General features: G+C 37.7%; 1 protein-coding gene across 4 annotated transcripts in view; it reads right to left on the reverse strand.

Moving 5' to 3' along the window:
* Nucleotides 1-6,448: 6,448 nt before the first annotated feature.
* RARG (retinoic acid receptor gamma) overlaps nucleotides 6,449-19,308 on the reverse strand; it is a 131,865-nt gene continuing 119,005 nt past the window's right edge. For all 4 annotated transcript variants that reach the window (XM_072405870.1, XM_072405853.1, XM_072405861.1 and 1 more), the window contains 7 exons: nucleotides 16,944-17,092; nucleotides 14,500-14,641; nucleotides 11,088-11,251; nucleotides 10,708-10,884; nucleotides 9,296-9,500; nucleotides 8,330-8,488; nucleotides 6,449-7,290 (listed from right to left, as the gene is read on the reverse strand). In XM_072405870.1, coding sequence (XP_072261971.1) covers nucleotides 7,100-7,290; nucleotides 8,330-8,488; nucleotides 9,296-9,500; nucleotides 10,708-10,884; nucleotides 11,088-11,251; nucleotides 14,500-14,641; nucleotides 16,944-17,092 — 1,187 coding nt within the window. In that variant the 3' untranslated portion in view covers nucleotides 6,449-7,099. The remainder of the gene's footprint in view (nucleotides 7,291-8,329; nucleotides 8,489-9,295; nucleotides 9,501-10,707; nucleotides 10,885-11,087; nucleotides 11,252-14,499; nucleotides 14,642-16,943; nucleotides 17,093-19,308) is intronic.

Raw genomic sequence — 19,308 nt, forward strand, 5'->3', positions numbered from 1 at the left:
TTATCTTGGACAATAGATTACTTCCCATTACAAGCAGCTAGTGTGAAAAGTAAATACTTTTTTAAAGCTCCTTTACTGTTTATTAGAAATAGGTGAATAGTTTATTGTCCATTGTCTAGGCATAGGTGTGCAATAAAGCATCAGTGGAGTGAGTAACAATATTTCCAATATACATAATTTTTTCAGTTTTATAAATCATCAGTTTTCATTAATATAGTACCTGGTGTTGCAATTAGGGATCTAGTTCAGACATTTCTTTTGTGGAGCATTGTCACCCTGTCACATGGACTCCTCATGGAGATTACGAGCAGTCATGCTGATGCACATTATGTTGGCATTGTCTACTATTGTCACTCAGGAATTCCAAGACAATAATGTGCAGTCAATGTAGGAGTGCATGCATGTACATAAAGAGTGGCTGAAATTTTCAGGGCTTGAGATCAGAGCACTGCAATGTATTAAACGAGTAAGAAAAGTATTTTTTTAATGGCCATTGTTTACGATACATTAATGATTTAGCAAATTAAACATTGTCCATAGTTTGGAAGGATTCATGGAAATACCCATCACTTAGATCTCTGTGCTAAAGCGCATCTCTGAGTGGCAAAGTTCACTGCGGGTAACCAGATTTGCATGTGGCTGTGGCTGTGGCTGCAACGCAAATCTTACAAAAACAACTGCAGGGTCAAAAGTAACTTGTGTGCAAAAATTGGTTCCCAACCTCTCCTATTCACATATATGGAGGGAGTTGGGGGTATGGTTGAGTTTGTGGTAGAATGCTACAGCTCACTGTGGGTCTGATTTAATAAAGCTCTCCAACGCTGGAGAGTATACACTTTTATCAGGGAACCTGGGTGATCTAGCAAACCTGGAATGGATTTATTAAAAGTAATTTGCAATTTGTTAGCAAATGTTTTTAATCCTGGACCAGATCCATTTCAGGTATGCTGGATCACTCAGGTTCACTGATGAAAGTCTATCCTCTCCAGCCTTGGAGAGCTTTTATAAATCCCCTTAACCGCCTCATTTAGCACATCTTTGATGAACATATTGCTGGAGCATGTATTTTGTTGTAATAGAAATAAATTATTCTGATGTGCTTGAACATCCATTCCTAAAGCCTTCTTTGGGCCAATGCACATGACTCACCATAGACAGCAGTGTATATAAGCCATTTAAGAAATGGGGACACCACAATATTATTTAATGAAAAATGTTCACCAGTTATGTGTTTTAATTGACATTCCAGATAACTGTCACTGGGGAATTGACACCTGTGTTTTTTGCACAAGATTAGGATTTTTATATACAGGATTAAAATACTAAGAAGCATTATGGAGTGCCAGCTCTTTCTCCCTATATATTACCCATGGTGTCCCCTTTATACAGCCTTCTATAATGACTTGGTATTGATGTGGGATGGTCTGTGTGTATGTTTGTGGTCCAGTTTGGGTGACAACTATATCCCTCTCCACAGATACAGTGCAGTGTAGACATATATAGACAAAAGTGTGTCATATGCAAGATCAAAGGAAGGAACCTAAAATAAAGAGGAAAAAGGAAAATTGATCTAATGCAGCAGCTTTATCTAATGACTAAGCTACAATGTTTTCAGTTTGAATATCCTTTATGTCACATTTAGTTTATTTAAATGTTATGCACATGCTTGATGTTAATTCCGTAATATTAATTGCATAATATATTATTACTGAGTCATCGCTACTTGCCATAAATCCATATTGTCTACCTATGCTCAGTGACCTTTGCACAACCTTGGCTATTGTGTCTTAAGAGCCTTCCTAATTTATTTTTATTTAATAAAAGACACTAGAAATAGGTGGACTCCAATTGTTCTAGCTGGTTTAAAATACACACTACACTAATCTATCCATATAAATTAAAGATTAGCTCTGAGCTGTGTGAAGATTAAAATAAATAGACAAATATTTTATGTTTTATTTTGTCTCGAGTCAGAAAATCAATGGCGCTGCTTGGTTTCACATAGAGTGGTATGTTCCTTCCATGAGTGATCACCACCATGGGAGTGTTTCCTATGTGTATGCAGCAGGCATATTTTGCTAGTGACACGGGTATTTCAGTAACCTTTATAAAAACGTGTGACTCATCACAGAACAAACTGCAATTTGCTAAAGAAAACCTCTCCCATAATCCAATGTGTCAAGGGTGTTGTAATTAAATCTGCTATCTAAACACTGATCAGTCTGTCAGTGTGCCCTGCACTAACCATGCTATATAAGCCATTGATGGTAGTGAAACCCAAGTGACATTTTGTTGAAAGAATCCATAACGATACATTATTGTTTATGTTATGACCTGAAAAACTGGAATAGAGCCTACAGGTATTATATTTCTTTGTATTACAATTTTATAACTGTGCAAAAATGTGAGATTATTTGTATAAATTGCACTTTTTACTATGTGTAATAAAAATAATAAGCTAAAGGCATTTAAAGCACAACAAAGAGCAGTGGTGGGGATTTGGTAAATGAAATAAACAATGGATTTGATAGAATTTAAATATTAACTAAATTCAAGAACAAAATTGTAATATATTGGATCGTACCAGTCCTTGAATGTGGCAGTTGCATTGGCTTGAATTTTTTCAGGACAACATTTGCTGCAAGCATGGAAGGTACAGAAAGCTGCAGATTATTACATTTTTGTTTTTTGGGGGAATAAAATGCACTTTAAAAGGAATCTGTCATTTAAAAGGTTCTCTTAATGTTACATCACCAGCACCCCTTATTGATACTTACTTTCCCTGCATTTCTTCACCACTTTCTTTTTTTGTTGGACCCTCTGGAACAATCTTTCAGGTATAGAGGATCATGTGACCTTTTCCCTGTAAGGTCATGCCAATCCCCCAATCTAACTCTACCCCTTTCGCCTATAGCCAGGCCCGAGCTCAACCTCGGTAGGCTAGTTGTGATGTCCCAGCACTTAATTGGTACCAAATAATGATGTCTTAAAAACAAGGATTATTGGAGGACCAAGGACCAACAGGACAGGATGGGGCCATGGGGTAGCAAATGCCAACCAAAACACAAGGGCAGGATTAGGTCAGAGCTAGAGTCAATGGTCATATATGAAAGTCTAATAGTCAGACAAGGTTTTCAGGGGTGAAGATTTGAGGTCAGAGTCATACATGTGAGACAAAAAGGTATCCATGGACGGAGCAATGATGTGGTCAAAGGTCAGGTAGGGATCAATTCAGGTGGAAGACAATGAAAAGTCAGAAAGGTCAAGGTCAGTGATGAAGGAGGGGTAACAAGCGCACACTTAGCACCTAGAAAACCAATGCTAATATGAGCAACATGGACTGGGAAGGCACAGTTTTATTTGACTACTAGCCAATCAATATGGAGCTTACAAGAAGATCTAACTCAGTGCTCCTACAGGCTAAAAGCGATAGTGTGAAGAAGATATCAGTGGGTAGGGGGGTGGGCAGTCAAGGGCACCTGTCTTTGAATGGGCAAATTGACAACCTATACAAGTTATTACAAATTATACCAATAAAAAATGAATTCACACTTTGAAATTTATGTTACTGAATAAATCCCATGGAGAGATTTGAAGTTTTTGATGACCAGCCAATGTGGATGCAGAAAACAATATTCAGTCATGCTTACCTTTTACATGCTTACATGCTGAGGAGAAGGAGTAACCACATAGGTTAGATGCTTTTCATTGTTTTACATGTTCAGCCATTGCAGGAAAAACACACAACCATTTTGTTTTCAGAGACATTGTTGAACTTTAGATGGTCAATTCAGATGTGGTTAGCTTAGAATTGTTTTTGTTTTTCAAAATATTTCCTGCCTGGCACTGCCTAGTCTAGCATGTACATAGACCAGACCTGAGAATGTAAAGCATCAGCTTGGAATATAGTTCAGGTATTCACTGTAAGGTCTGTGAAAATGTGGAATAGGCTCCCTCAGGATTTAGTTTTAGTACGTTCTAAAGATTTCTTTAAGAAAAAGCTAGATGCTTTTCTAGACGCACAGAATATACCTGGGTATTAAAGTTCTAAAGTAAGGAAAACAGAGACTGTTGATCCAGGAAACATCTGATTGCCTCATGGGATCAGCAAGGGATTTTTTTCCTGTTGGAGCACATTGAACTAGGTTTGTGCCTTCCTCTGGATCAACTATGTATATATGGTTTAGCCGGGATTTGCTGGTTTGTAGTATGTTTACTTCCTAGTGGTTGATCTTGATGGATTTGTCTTTTGTAACTTTTTTTAAAAAAATTCTTCAAGGGGCCTATTGAGGCTGATGGGAGTGTATGAAAATGCATGATACTTGTGTTTATAAGCACATCAACTGCATGGTTGTTGAGAATCGCACTCTCTGACATCATCCTTCTCCATCCTTTATTTTGACTTGGTCTGCTTTCTCACATGAATCTTAAGGTCTCTAATGGATATTCCAGTAAGATCCACTGCAGTTTCATGCTAGTGTTACAGTGTTGAGTCTGTTAACAGAACTAGGACAATCCTTGGGCAAACATATCCGTCTTGGTGCTTTATGGTACAAATAATTGTCCAGATCCTAGCTTGCAATGTCTTGAATGTCACCTGTCCTGACCTTTGTGTCATGGCTCTGAATTCAATTGCCCAGGCCCTTGTTCACTTGTTCAAGAACTATAACTTTGCATGCCCACTTATCTGTATAACTTGTCATTTCAGAATGTCATATGTCATTACACCAGTTAAAGAATCCTGAGCACCAAAACCAGAAGCCATGGCTGAATTTACACATTTGCGCACTACTCACATGTTTTCACATTAACAGGCCTCTGCACTCCCCTCTTACAGTTTTATTGTTCAGATAAATGTCATATAAGAGGTACTGTCAATCAGTGGCCGTCAGAGAGGTAAGTTATCTTGAAAACTGCCATAGAGGGGAATTGCTTGTTATGTCTTCTGTACAGGAAGTGAAGGAAAACGCCTGTAAAGGATAGAGACAGCAAAACTGACACTAAACAAAGTACAGGCAGGAGTAGCAACGTTAAAGGTACCTTGTCATGGCTGTGCATGTTCAGGAGGAGCCTCAAAAAAACCACAGGAGGCTTAGGAGATTGGCACTTCCAGAAAGTATTGGTTCTCAGAAGACTTCAGCTGGGGATGTCACTTAAATGAACAAATGTGGGTACCAGGAAAGCTAAGTATCTAGTATCTTCCTTAAGGTCATCAAAAGAAAACTTTTATATACCGACAGGGTCATTTAAACAAACCTCTTTGGCTAAAATAAACAAATAGAAATAAACCTAAAACTCCAAAAGTTTAAAAAATACATTCTTGCTATACCTAAATGTTTCACTTTAAACTTATATGTTTCCCCTGCCAGTCCAATTTATCACTAGTGCTATAAGGAACCAGGAGTTCAACACTTTCAGAAATGTCTGATTCTTTATATTCTTTAAATGGTGGTTTACTGCAGTAGAGCAGAATTTTGGAAGCACAGGCTGCAGAAAAGGTGAAAAGCATCTTCATTGGAGAAGGCACATTATTTAGTATTTTAGCAGTAGATTCAATTTAAAAAATCACCTTCACGTACCAAACACCTGTAGATGCCACCTACTCCCATTTGGGTTACTTGACCAAAAATAGATAAGAATAAAAACATAAAAATAAATATATTTAATTATAAGCCAGGCTTTAAAAAACATGGCATCTGATCTCCATGTTTTAAGGATACAATATTGATGTATCAATATCCATTCACTGGAATCATAAGAGCTACAGTCTAGGAAGCAAACATCTCATTTCACAACACACCCAAATATAGTAGGTGGACCTGGGATCATTAAATATGTCCAAAAGGACTATTTTGCTGCATCTGTGAAAGAATAACTAAAAATACTTCAACCACTGAAATATTCAATACATTTGTGCTCTATTTGTGGTATATATTTGTATACAGATCATAGGGCGCATTGTGTATCATTAGCCTTGTATGAAAACACTGAAAACTGGGCAAGCAACAGTCATTTTGTTACATTACCTTGTACATGACTGGTTATTGTTTGCAAAGTGAATTTAGACCACATTCACTAAGCTAATGTAGAGTGATAATTCACTTTGCTAATTGAACAGCCTAACTACTTTTGTAAGTCAACTGCAATGTTAACAGGTCTAACTGAGCAAATTACAGGACACCTTCCCCTATGCTATGGAGGTAAAGAGAGGAGGAGATGACCTGTAGTTCTTGCAGTAATGGGAGTAAGTGTTGTCACTATAAGATTGGAGATGTGTTAATGTAAGGATAACCAGATGAAAAAAAGAAAGCCGATTAACCACCCCATTTGAAGACTGGTAAGCTGCAATAAATTGGAAAAAAATATTATTATGACTAACCTATTATAAATAGACTAAAGCATTGATGTTGTATACAACTGATCTTATATCTTAACTCGCATACACTGATTTATAAGTATAACAGGCTTTATTTGTAGTCATATGACCTCGTTCAGCCAATGAAAAAATGTAAGCATAAAAACATTGCAAAAGCAAATATATTTAATGATGCACATCCATATATGTATATATATGTGTGCTTGTATATATAAGTATATGCATATGTACACACAGAGCAATGTGCTTCTGACCCATGGAGGAAAGTTGTTTTCTTTTGTGCTGATACCGCTAAACATGCCAGCTTGCACTCCGGTCTCACAGTCTCTTCTGCACAGGGTCAATGGTCATTAAAATCTTTGGCAAAATACTGGGTGAGCGGAAAGGGCTCCTGAAAACATTCCAGTTCACTTTCAAGCATTGTTTGCTCCATTATATATTGTTTATTTGGGAAGAAATTGCAGTGCTCATATTTGAGGTCGCACAGATCCCCCATGATGTGTCGGGAGCATTACTGATTGTAATAGAAGTCCCATCCCCGTCCTCTCAGTGAGTAAGGCTTTTTGCATCAGTAAATAAGAGCAGTATTGAGCACCAAGCAAGGATGATAACCCTGCTTGACTGGCTCACCCTGGAATGCCTCATATAACAGAGGGTGAAGCCAAAATGGCTCTCTGAGAAAGTTCAAGTTGCAGGGCATCCTTCCCTGCTTGTCATGGACGGCTAAGGGGTCTTAGAACCACTGCTGTCTTCCTCTGTAGGACTGCCCTCACTGCTATTGCTGGACGGAGGTTCAATAGGTTTAGGGGTTTCAGCGCCATCTTCAAAAGCCTCAGGGTTTTCCAGCATCTCCCGGATCAGCGGAGGCATTGGTCCTGGGATCTCCATCTTTAATGTGATTGCTCGCTCTGCACCTATTGTAAAAAAAAAATCAATTGATGAAACATTTCATTACAAAGTATTATATAGCATTTCATATGAAAAGCTAATTTTTTCATGATTTTTTTCATGGTACCACTGTGTACAGAGTTGTAATATTTACGCTCTGAGCATTTATGCATATCATACAACACAGATTCTATTGTGAACACAGATCTAGAACTCTGAACTTGTGTTTGATCTGTGTCCAATGAAATATTTTACTTGACACAGGGCTATAAATCAAACACATAAATGAAGAAAATCTACAATTAAAAAACATGTAAAAACAAAAAGAGCACACAAACTTCAGATAGCAAGAATAAAATGTGTAATACATGTGACCAGTCATATGCAACTAGTAAAAATTCCACTGGACATAACACTTCTATGTATCAATTACTGATATTTTTAACTTTCTTTAAGCTTTTTTTAGGAGTGAAAATTTTTTATTCCTTAAAGCAACAAATCAGGTTCATGCGTTAGTTATATAGCCCCATCAAATATAAATATGAAACCAAGAATTCAGCTCATCTTTAACAGTTGGGAATGCTTCTATTCAGTAATAATTGACCACTGCTACTATATATTGTTGGGGGGTCAGTACAATTCTTAGGCATCTTACACTATATAGTTGTAATTATCAGTTTAGTCATATCATGAATGTTGGCAGGCCATGCATGTAAAAAGGTGGTTTCTCCTGTGACTCTGGACAGTGCTGAACTTCCTGTAAAACTATCATCTTTTTTCTTTGAATACAGCTAGGGATTCACATATACAAGGGCCTGATTTATTAAAGCTATCCAGGACTAAAGAGGATACACTTTTATCCGTGAACCTGGGTGATCCAGAAAACCTAGAATTGATCTGGTCCAGGAATGAAAACATTTGCTAACAAATAGCAAATGACTTGCAAAGAAAACCATTCCAAGTTTGTTGGATTACTCAGGTTCATCGAAAGTATATCTTCTCCAATCTTGGAGAGCTTTAATAAGTCAGGCCCAATACATCTGTCTTTGTAGTCTTGTGTATTACCTTTGGTACTGATACCACGTAGGTCAGTGATCTTCATAAGCATGCGTGGAAACATGTAGGGTTTGTTAGGTCGTCGTCTTCGAGCGTAAAATTTAAGTGCCTCCAGTAATGGTTCCTGAAGCTTTTCTACCTTTTCTGGCTCTTCCAAGTCCATTCGATCTACAGGAAATTAATCAAAACCACAGTTCATATCATGTAACTTATTGTGTTTAAAAAAGCTCTTAAATTCTCTATGCCAACCTTGTCACTGACATTTAAGGTGGCCACATGTGAACAGTTGTTTTTGACTGCAGCAATGCTTTAACTCCATGGTAGATGTAAACATAATTTTAAGTTTTAGTAAGCACTATGTATCACAGACCAATGCCAACATTATGTTTTTTATCTTTTTTTTTTTTTAATTTTTGCCGATTCACATTCTCCTCCACCCCCCTGACCACCTGCTCACTCCCTACCCCTCTTTCTCACCAATACACCTGAACCCCGGAATTTCCCCCTGCTTTGCACTATGCCTGACTGCCATCCTCCTCCCTGCCTTCATCATTGCATCTGATACCTTCCTGGCACTTCAACGATGCCCACATCTCTATTCAAATTAATATACACATACACAAATTTAAAAGAGTTTTGTTGTTCCTTTATATCCCAAGATAAACAATTACTGCCTATTCCAATAGGTTTAGTGGTTATAAGTGCTTATAAACTGTCAAAGCCATTGTGAAAAATTACAAACCACCGAATATACAAAACTTAGAAATAGAAACCCTGCAGTGTGTTCCTTTTTTGAAACGGCTTCTAAATAAATGTCGCTGTGGAAGAAGTTCTTTATTGTCAGAATAACTGAAATTGTAAAGATTCAAGATTAGATTTGCACTTTGTTTATGCTATCTTTTTTCCTTCATGTTTAAACATGTCCATTAAATAAAAACTTTACACTATATATTTGGGGCATAATGAGTGTAATACCTCCACAGATTAGGCAGATGGCGCTCAAGAGTCCTGTCTCTGTGTCATCCATTTCCAATGGGAGCAGCTGACCAGCAAAGGCAAACACCAAGTCTGTAAGAGGACCAAAACCAGCATTGTGCATCTGAGTCCGGTTCAAGGTCAGTCCATCTGAAAAGGTCATGGTGTCTTGTTCTGGAGTGTAACGTGTGCAAATTCTCAGCATCTGTCACATAAAATAAAAGGGTTTGCTTTAAAAAATGTCAGCACATTCAAAAAAAATGTTTTTTCATATTAATGTGAATAACTCACTTATTCTAGCACTTTCTGAATTTTTAGAATGAAACAAGGGTTTAGATTGGAGATAATTGGAGCTAAATATTAATGTGATCAATAGGAAATATTTGAAACTAGGAAAGTGTGCAAGAACAGCTTAAAAAATATGACTTAGGCTGTGCGACTCAAACAGGTTCCTTGATTCATTTCTGCATTACATGTTCAAAAAACAAAATCTATGTCATGAGGTTATGCCATCACAAAGCCAAAACAACACTTTTGTTTCCCTTGATTTGGGACTAGTATGTGGGGCCTTGCAAATAATATATTTGCACAATGTAGGTCAGTTGGTTTTTAGCGCAGATACAAGCGAACATACAGAAATACCATATGTAATATTTTAGGCTTTTTAGCATTCATCCATGCAGTATAAGGAACCCATTGTTTTTAAGAAGTAGGGCTTTAGAAGCCACAGATTGACCATTAAGGATGTGGTGAGTTGGGCCCAAAGAAACCAAAAATGCTTCATTAAAATTCTCAGTTGAATCCTTAACTTGTCCTGATAGAAGCTAAGAAGGTTAGCTGTATGCAAGTTGATCAAAACCATATAAATCATTTTAAATATTAGACTTGTGATGATGTAAACGCATTGGCTTTGTTCCTAACCTCATGCAACTGCCTCCAATCCAAGGCCAGATAATGTTGTAGTTCAGGACATACTGTATAAGCAGCTAACTGAAGAATTCACATCAGTTTGATAACTGAGAAAATGAGAGTTGTTGGGGTTGCACTGCATTCAAAAACAATGGCTCTTCTAAGGCATGTGTCCACAAGGACAGAGTCATCAGGCCAGAATAAGGCCACCAAAAAGTGCTAGTGCACTTCTGCATTTGTCAAAAAAAAAAGAAAAAAAGAATGTATATAGATTTGTACGTGCTTGCTTGTTAAAAGCTGAAGCAGAAAAGGCAGATATAATCAATTAGGTTAAGGTGGCTAGGGTAGAAAATGATGTTTGTAGCTCTACCTCAGTCTGATTGATAGCTGCAGGTAATGATTGATAGCTGCAGGTAATGCTGAATGATCAGGACCTTTTTAAAGAACAAAGACTATGTAAGTAAGACAGGAGTATACCAGCAATTGTTCTCCCAATTACTCACCAGGATGTCAAGGCAAGCTGCTTTCAATAGGGTGATTTGGTCAGCAATGCTCAACGTGGTGAAGCCTGGCAAGCGTTTGGCAAATTCCACTATCTTGATGATACATTTAGTGGCGAGTTCACTGAACTTATCCCACAGACCGAGGTCCAGTTGTACCCGGTGATCAGCACTGGAATTCTGAAAAAAAACAGAACGGTCATCCCTGTTTATACACTATTCACTATCACATATCTGTACTGTTTTTAGGACTACCTTCCACAACAGTACTGAAATAGCTGAGATTTCTCTGTCCTCTCTGTAATCTTATGTCGGAAATGGGGGATTTTATAGAATCAGGCAGCTGCTATGCAGCCTAGTTATTCACAGCCCACTAGTCTTACCGTAGTGTATTTGCCAAGCTGGCAGAGAGAAGGGAAGGTTTCCTGATGAGCTTTGCTGACTTTCTGAATAAGCTCTTCCATCTCAGGAGGCATTTCATAGCTGTCTGGTACTACCACCTCTTCTTTTACCTCTTTCTTCTTTTTGTTCCTGTCATTTCGCACCGCTGCACACAAAAAAAAAAGCATAAAGATAAGAATATACTGTTAACTTACACCAAACTCACTATTTGGTATAATGACAAAAAAAGAAAAAACTTTCAGCAAAAAGTATTCAGGCAAAGGACACAAACCCCTACCACTTCCCCAGTCACATAGATCATAAGGAAGTAAATGCCAAAAATATTTGACACTTTCATTATTACTTTTCCTTTTACAAACAATGCAATAATATAGATTTTGGACAAAAGGTTTAGTGTAATTTAACAGTAGTAGTTAAATCGTGAAGTTTATAGACGAAGAGTATATACTTCAGACTCAAAAGGGAAGAAACTTCAAAGAAATGGCATTTGCTTCCAAAATTAAGACGGCAGTAAGAAGCATTGGTGTTACCTTCCAGTGCATACCCTCTACGCCCCCATTAATTGGCACAACTGAGACTCTATGCTGACCTCTAACTAGTGCAGCTGTTTACAACTGTAGTGCACAGCATGCATTGCCATCAGTAATTAGGACACAATTTAAAACTGTGGTTAATTTAATAGAGGGACAATTGTGTTAACCTTAGGTTTGGGTGTGTGGGCTTCAATATCACCCACAGAATGTGAACCCTTCTTGATATGGCTCCTGAGTATGACTACCTGTTTGTTATTATAGAGGATTTTTGCTTTCAAAGAGCGCAAAGCTGTTTGCTTCTTTTCTTTTTGCAGAAGTGAATCCATTTCAAATCTTTAAATTTAGTTACACTTTCACCAGGTCAGGTCCACATATTACGGGCAGCATGAAAGCAGTATTTGCAGCTTGTTGATTTAGCTTTATTAGTGGTCGTAGCTTTCTAAGCCAATACAAACATCAGGTTGTAGAGGATGGCAGATTCTTCTTGAGAAAGGAGAACAGGGCTTCTTCTTGTCAGTACAGAGGTCTACTTTCTGTTTAAAGTGGAAAACCCCTTCAACTACTGCCAGTTGTTAGGAATCTAACCCTTCTTTTGGAAAGAGATGAAGATCTAACGACTTCTGTAAACTTTCCTAAATAATCGGAGACTGTGACCTTTTGAGGTAAGCAATAAAATGCAAGCAACTTAAGGAGTGTTCCGCCTGCTTGCTAAACATTGGTATACTCCTTTACATATTACCAGATGTTCACTCATTGATTATAAATTTTGAAAGCAACTTTATATAGAGAAATGCTTTGTAAGTAGATAAAAGATGATGAAAAGCCAGAGGAATGTAATTAAAACGCATGATGATCATATTGTACATATTAGTGTCGGATGTCTTTTTTTGGAAGCGTCACAATCAATCACTGCTAAAAGCAACACTGCCTTTTTCGGGGGAAGAGTATAGTAGACTTGTGTCTGCTGTCTGAGCATCAATACAAAATATCTCCTGGCCTGAACTTTAACCCTGAAATGTGACCTTTGTCCGTGCCTGCAGGTGGTAGGTTTGAAGCACCGCAGGGGATAGAGATGGATGATCTGACTGCTCTTTCAAATCCCTGGTCTCTTCAAAGTTTTTTCTGCCATATATCTTTCTAAAAACCAACCACTGTATACATTTACTGAGAAGCAAGACAAATTGAACATTCTTCAAAATCACCAAGACAAAGACAAGCGACAAATCAAATTTAGAGAAATTATTACAGGCAAAGAGCCCTGTAACAAGCTTATTACCATCTCCGAATAGTCCTTAAATAAACACATTATATAATGAGGTAAATGTGGAATAATAAGATACAGTGCATCCTGTTTATTCCAGCAGCCTAGGATATATATTACAACTAGTGCTGCTCTACAAGTGACATAAAAAAATAAAAGCACACATATAAATTGCATCCCAAGTCAGAATAATGCTGACGTTGCTTTGCAAGAGTACAATTTGTCTTTTTTCTGTTAAGTAAAGTTTACCTTTAGGGAGAGGACCTTACTTGCATTTCTCCCTACTGTACATGTCACAGTGTTTCTCTCTCTCACCCTACTCCCCTGTGTCCTGACTTTCCTCACACATTTCCTTGTGAACTTCCTTTTCACCTCGGGATAAAGTGTGCAGGACCCTAACAACAGGAAGCCAGGCGCCGGAAACCCACTTATAGCATGAGAAGGGCACACAGACTGAGCGGAGAGAAGATAGGGGCTAGAGAGGGCGAAAAAGAGAACGGGAGAGCAAGAGAAAGAGAGACTGAGAATAAGCGAGAGAGGTTCGAGTACTACATACATGCAGAATATATACTAAGGGAGACAGGCAGGGAGAGAGATAGAAAATAAAAAAGAGAGTGAAAAAAAAAGTGCTAGACACAGAAAGAGAGGAATAGGAGGTGGGGGAGAGAGGGGGATTGTAATTTATATAGCTGATGCGGGTTTTGCTAAAAAATAATACAGAAACAGTTACAGTTACAAAAGAAAATGGTGACTATAGATGGGAAATGGATTAGCAAAGGCAATGTAAATTTAACCCTGAGGAAGAAGAGAAAAGAGCAGAGCTTTATGGAGATAACCTGCGAGCTGAGAAAAACGAGACAGCCAGGAGTAAAGACTATGACAAGGAAATAGATAGGAACAATAAATAAGAATTGTGTGCACATATAACAGTGAGGTCACTTGAACAAAAGAACATGTACAGAGTATGTAAAAGACCAATGACAATAATACAAATACAGACTCCCTGTCTGCCATTACACTGTCTAGTATGGCTCCAAGGAGGGGATGATGGATGAGGTGAGGGAGGGAGAACCTACAAGTCACTAATATGAGAACACAAACTGAGGAACAGGAAAGGGCAGGTGAGGAATATTCATGGTACGCTATAAAGAAAAAAAATTATTCAGGCCCAGTCTCTTAAAACCGCCATGCTGTTTAATAAAGTATATTTCATAACGCGCATTCTCCTGTAATCTGCTGTATGTTGTATCTGACATTGAGGTGACGGGGTTGACACTCTGTAGTTTTCTTTTACTCTTTCCCCATGGAAAAGAAGAATAAAGAGTTTCTCACTTTGATGATAGCAGTGAGGCAGGATTGTTACTTGAGTATATGTTTATCCTTCTGGAATCCAGAATCGAGGAGCCTCTCTCTGTAAAGTATCTATTTACATGAGCACCCAAGGGACAGAGTGAGGTGTTGGGATTTCAAGGAATGCAAAGTCCACAGCTTTAACCAGCTGAAAGCCCAGTGTGAAAGGCCTGACCCCTATTTTGCTGGAATGATCTATTTTCCTTCTACACCCCATGCAGTGTATGATTAAACATTGCCATAACTCACCTTCTTTTGACATGCCAACTTGAAAACATTTCTGGAGTCGGCAAAATTGGCAGCGATTCCGTGTCACCTTGTTGATCTGGCAGTTCTTATCGCGATGGCAAGTGTAGACCATGTTCTTCTGTATGCTGCGACGGAAGAAACCCTGCCGGAGAGAGGGAAGGGTGTGAGGTGACCGGATGGAATGAGTGTAAGACAAAAGGAATGATGAACATAATAAAATTCACATATAAGCTTATTCAATAAAGCAGTGCAAAGAGACTTCATTGCATATGTATATATATATATATATATATATATATATATATATATATATATAGTCAGTAACAACCAATTAGATTGCAGGTTGCAATTGTTTTTCTATAGGTTATTACACATTTCTCTTTGTCTCTGAAAAATTTGACAGTGGTAACATAAATAAGACAAGAAAGACACAGTTAAACAGAAGAGTGCAGTGACACAGAAATAGAAGTATAATGGCCAAATATGGGTTGATTTGGATAATTTGTCAAAAGACTTGTTGTTTGTCCGTTTGTTTTTGATGTTGCATACAAAAGTGAACTGTATCTTGAGGAAAGTCGCACAGTTCATCAGAATTCAACCGGAATGGATCTGGCCCAGAATGCAGAACATTTGTAAGCAAAGAGTAAATTACTTTGAAGCATTCCATTCCAGGTTTGCTGGATCACCCAGCTTCACTGATGAAAATGTATCCTCTCCAGGGGAGCTTTAATAAATCAGGCCCATTGTGCAGTAGTATAGACTACTAAGTAATATGTCCTCCCCAAATGTTTACTGAATTAGTCCCAAAGCAATGTGCTTAAGATAAAACATGGCATCGGAACAATGTATAGGAAAATCTCAAAAGTATGCTACATATTATATAAATAAATAAGCCTTCATTGCTTGCTGCAATGCTACACAATAAAGCAGTCTATTTCTAATCGGTTAGACTGTGTTGGCCAATGGGATGTAAAAAATATGATTTCTGTGCTAATTGCACTGACTTGAAACTTGCAGTTTGCAGAGTTTGATTGGCTCAGTTCGAAGACAGTGCAATTTGCATGAATTTTGCAAGTGATTTGCAAAAAGGTTGAATTTTCTGCATCTCATTGACCATCTCTATGTAGCACTTCTAAGGAGCATGTTAGTAAGGAATGCTGAATTTTTAAATAGACACAGATAATGAATGGTCGATGACATGCAGAGAGGGGGACAAATGAGGAGGGAGAATAAACTCTAGCAGATGGAGATTCTGAGACAATGGCAGAAAAAAAGAGGGTCAAAGAGAGTTAGTCAAAAATCTGTAGTACAAATAAGAACATAATAAAGTAGACCTGTCACCCAGAGACATCTGGGCTGAACAGAGACACTGAAGCAATATTTATGAGCAGCCTTTTATTTATTAAGAAACTGTTATCTGAAACTTTGTGAATGAACAGGCTAGATACTGATTTAACCCACAGAATGGAGGTTAAATCAGTCAAGGTAAAAGGCTTAGTTGAACATTTTGTTCTGTCAACCAATGTAGTCAAGTAGCCAATTTGTAACAGATGCCTCTGAAATACAGCTGCACCCCATGAATTCACACAATATATGAATATTGGCCAGCCATGATGTCTATGTAACAGAAGTAATAATGCCACAAAACAAAATAAACCTACACCAATATATACAATAAAAGCAGAAAATAAAGTTCAAATATAAAAAACCTAAAGTAGTGTCAAAAGGGGGGCCAAGCACATGTTCCTGACTTCTGCTGGCTTCTCATCCAACTCCAAAGATAGATGTATTTGTGGTATCCATACATATGTGTAATATCCCAAAGGCTTTGTCTTAGTTGTTTGCACTATGCAGAACTCTCCACTAAAAAGTGACAGGAACTGTATGCTGACAGTAATGAACTGAATATGTGAGCACCAAATGTGTTACAAAATTTGTACTCTGTATAAGCCCTTAGAGCGGGTAAGGACAACAATATGCAAAAAAAATGCAAAAAAATATAATGTAAAGAGCATCTAAAGAGATCCAATGCCTAAAAAGTAAACACTTTTTAACCTTTTTTGATAAGTCTTGGCTTGTTAATTATGTGTAAATGCAACAATAGTTCTCCATAGCCAAATTCAAGAATCATCTCAGATCTTTGGAAGGTTATGTTTCAGATATTTCACAAGCTGTGACTTAAGGTATTGTGTTATGATCCAGCATGTCTAGACAAAAAAACATTGTGTAAGGGTACCTGCTATGTGTACACAATGTGAGTCAATTGAATAACATGGCCTAATTCATGACAAAAAATAATTTGGTACAGGAGCCTATTTCCTAAATGTGTAGTTTGAAAAACACCAAAGAATGGCACCAGTTTTGTGTGTCAGAGGCTTTACCAACTATGTTCCCTTATGAAGCATGAGTAATAAATATATATATATATGGCTGTGAGGTCTCACCTTGCAACCTTCGCAGGAGCTGACTCCATAGTGATAGCCAGAGGACTTGTCATTACACACGAAGCAGGGCTTGTAAACACGTGGAGGTGGAGGAGGTGAGGGAGAGCTAGGGATCATCTCCTCTGAGCTGGTACTCTGTGTTTCAACGGCTGCACAAAAAACAGACAAAAATGTTGATTAGTCATTCTGATATATTAATATATATATTTACACACATATAAAATACCTGCCTGGGACACTTTTTCTTTATGTAATAACTGGGGTTGGTAATGAATGTTTGTGACATCTCCATGAACTTTTCCTTTTCCTTTTTCCACTTGGAGGATTGTTATAGAAACACTGTACTAATTCAAGGAGATGTGGAGGCCAAAAGGTCAGTAATCATATGTAAACATACACAGCATTTATAGTTATAAACAAAAAAGACTTATAAATGATATTGTTGATGTATGTATTGTTTTAAATTAAATATTGTATTCAGTTATTCAGTTCATCTAGTTTATTGAACCTGACATCTGTATTTCATTAGTGGGCCCAAATACTGGGAACTGAAATCAGCTTGGCAATGAAAATACTTGCTTTGTACACTGATAGCAAGGAGTGGCATTACCAATGTGGTGACATTTCTTAGAAAGTAATGGTGTGAGGGGGTCAGCTGGACTAAGTCTGCTAATCTGTAAACTTTAACTAGCAATGCAAACAGTGATGCTTATGATTGCCTATGAACCAAAAGGTTGCTTACTTTTAATGAGTTTCTAAATAATGGTACGCACCTAGGAAACTCTTTACATTATACCCAGAACCACATCTGTGCCATTTGGGTCTCACAGCTTTGGCATAACAGACCTAAAAATGGTTAAGCACAATGGCTATAGATGGCATTCTAACATACGTACAAAGGACAGGTACACTTCAAAGTTTACTGACATTACTCAGCTTGTGAGCTGTTCTTGAAAGAAAGTAAAGATGGATGGTAATATGCTCATATGAGATCTGTTAATACAGAGGGATTTCATTACTCTTTCTCTTGTTATTAGGCTGGGCCTTTGACTAAAGGAAGTTGAATGTGAGTATCACAATGACATGTGCTACTAATTTAGTACAGCCCAAAATAACCAGAAGAGGGGGAAAGAAGGCAGCCTTAACCCTAATGTAACCCAGCCTTCACAGCCCCCTCAGGCTGAGTACATCCCTGGGGGCAGCTCTGCAGATGCTTTTTATCCTAGCTTTCAACACACATAGAATTTCCTGTTACATTGCCCTGAGAAGCACATTCCAGCTTTGCCAGGTTAGAGGAGACGGGCTTCTTGCAAGCTTGTGTCCCCAGAGAACAGAAAGTTTAGAGAACCCCAAGAAGACCACCTCTTGAGTACCTCAGTGCAGGCCCATGCTACCTTCCTTTTTACTTTTGTTTCCTTTAAACAATATCATATAAAAATGTCATTTCTAATTACTTTATTCTGTATTCATACTGTGTTCATACTGTAAAGGAAACTGTCTCTTGAAGCAGGACATTACAGAGAATGGGTTATGTTTCTGTAGTGCTTGTGTGCTCATTCTATCATATTCCGCAGAACAACTACCTAGGAGCTAATGACACCCAGGTCAACTTACTTACACAATGTATTACTTTTTAGAAGTTGTTTATCATGTTTTTAATTCAGGTAAAGCTTTATCGAACATTACAGCTACATTCAATGCATTTCATTCTTGCAGCATTTTGTGTGCAAAACTCTAAAATATTTCTAGATACTGGTAGTGTTGTAAATTTCCATAGCGAATGTTTACTGAGCTCAGTAAATGAGGTGAAGCTACATTCTTTTTAAACACCCAATCATCTAAATATGAAATCGGAAACAGAAATCTCCCTTAAAAATGGCAACAGATTGTGACCAGAGCTGGGAATTCTTGTTGTAGGCCCCAAGAGGTATAGGAATACATGTGGAAAATTCAACCTGTCCTCTATTACCTATTAGATTTGGGTAGACTGAAGACAAATACTTATAAAACAAAACTTGAACTGTATTTTTTGAGATGAGAGGTGACCTACGGCAATTCAAATATATCCGGAAAACATAAAAATGAAATTCACATAAAAGCATATAAACCCTACCATAAAATTGTGTGCAATTTATCAAAGAGGAATGGAAAGAATATATATTATGAATGGATGTGAGTTTCTATTCAGTTGTAATTTTTAAGTAAAAGCCACAATAAATGTCGGGAGTCAATCTCATTGGATGATAATCAGATCATATATTTGTGATATCATCCCAGTGATGGGCAATTCTAAGAAATTACAACAATTACAATGCTTCCTTTGAGACACTTAACCCCTACACATCTGACAATTAGCTGCTAATCT

The sequence above is a fragment of the Pyxicephalus adspersus genome, chromosome 1 (assembly GCF_032062135.1).
Source record: "Pyxicephalus adspersus chromosome 1, UCB_Pads_2.0, whole genome shotgun sequence".
NCBI classification, from domain to species: domain Eukaryota; kingdom Metazoa; phylum Chordata; class Amphibia; order Anura; family Pyxicephalidae; genus Pyxicephalus; species Pyxicephalus adspersus.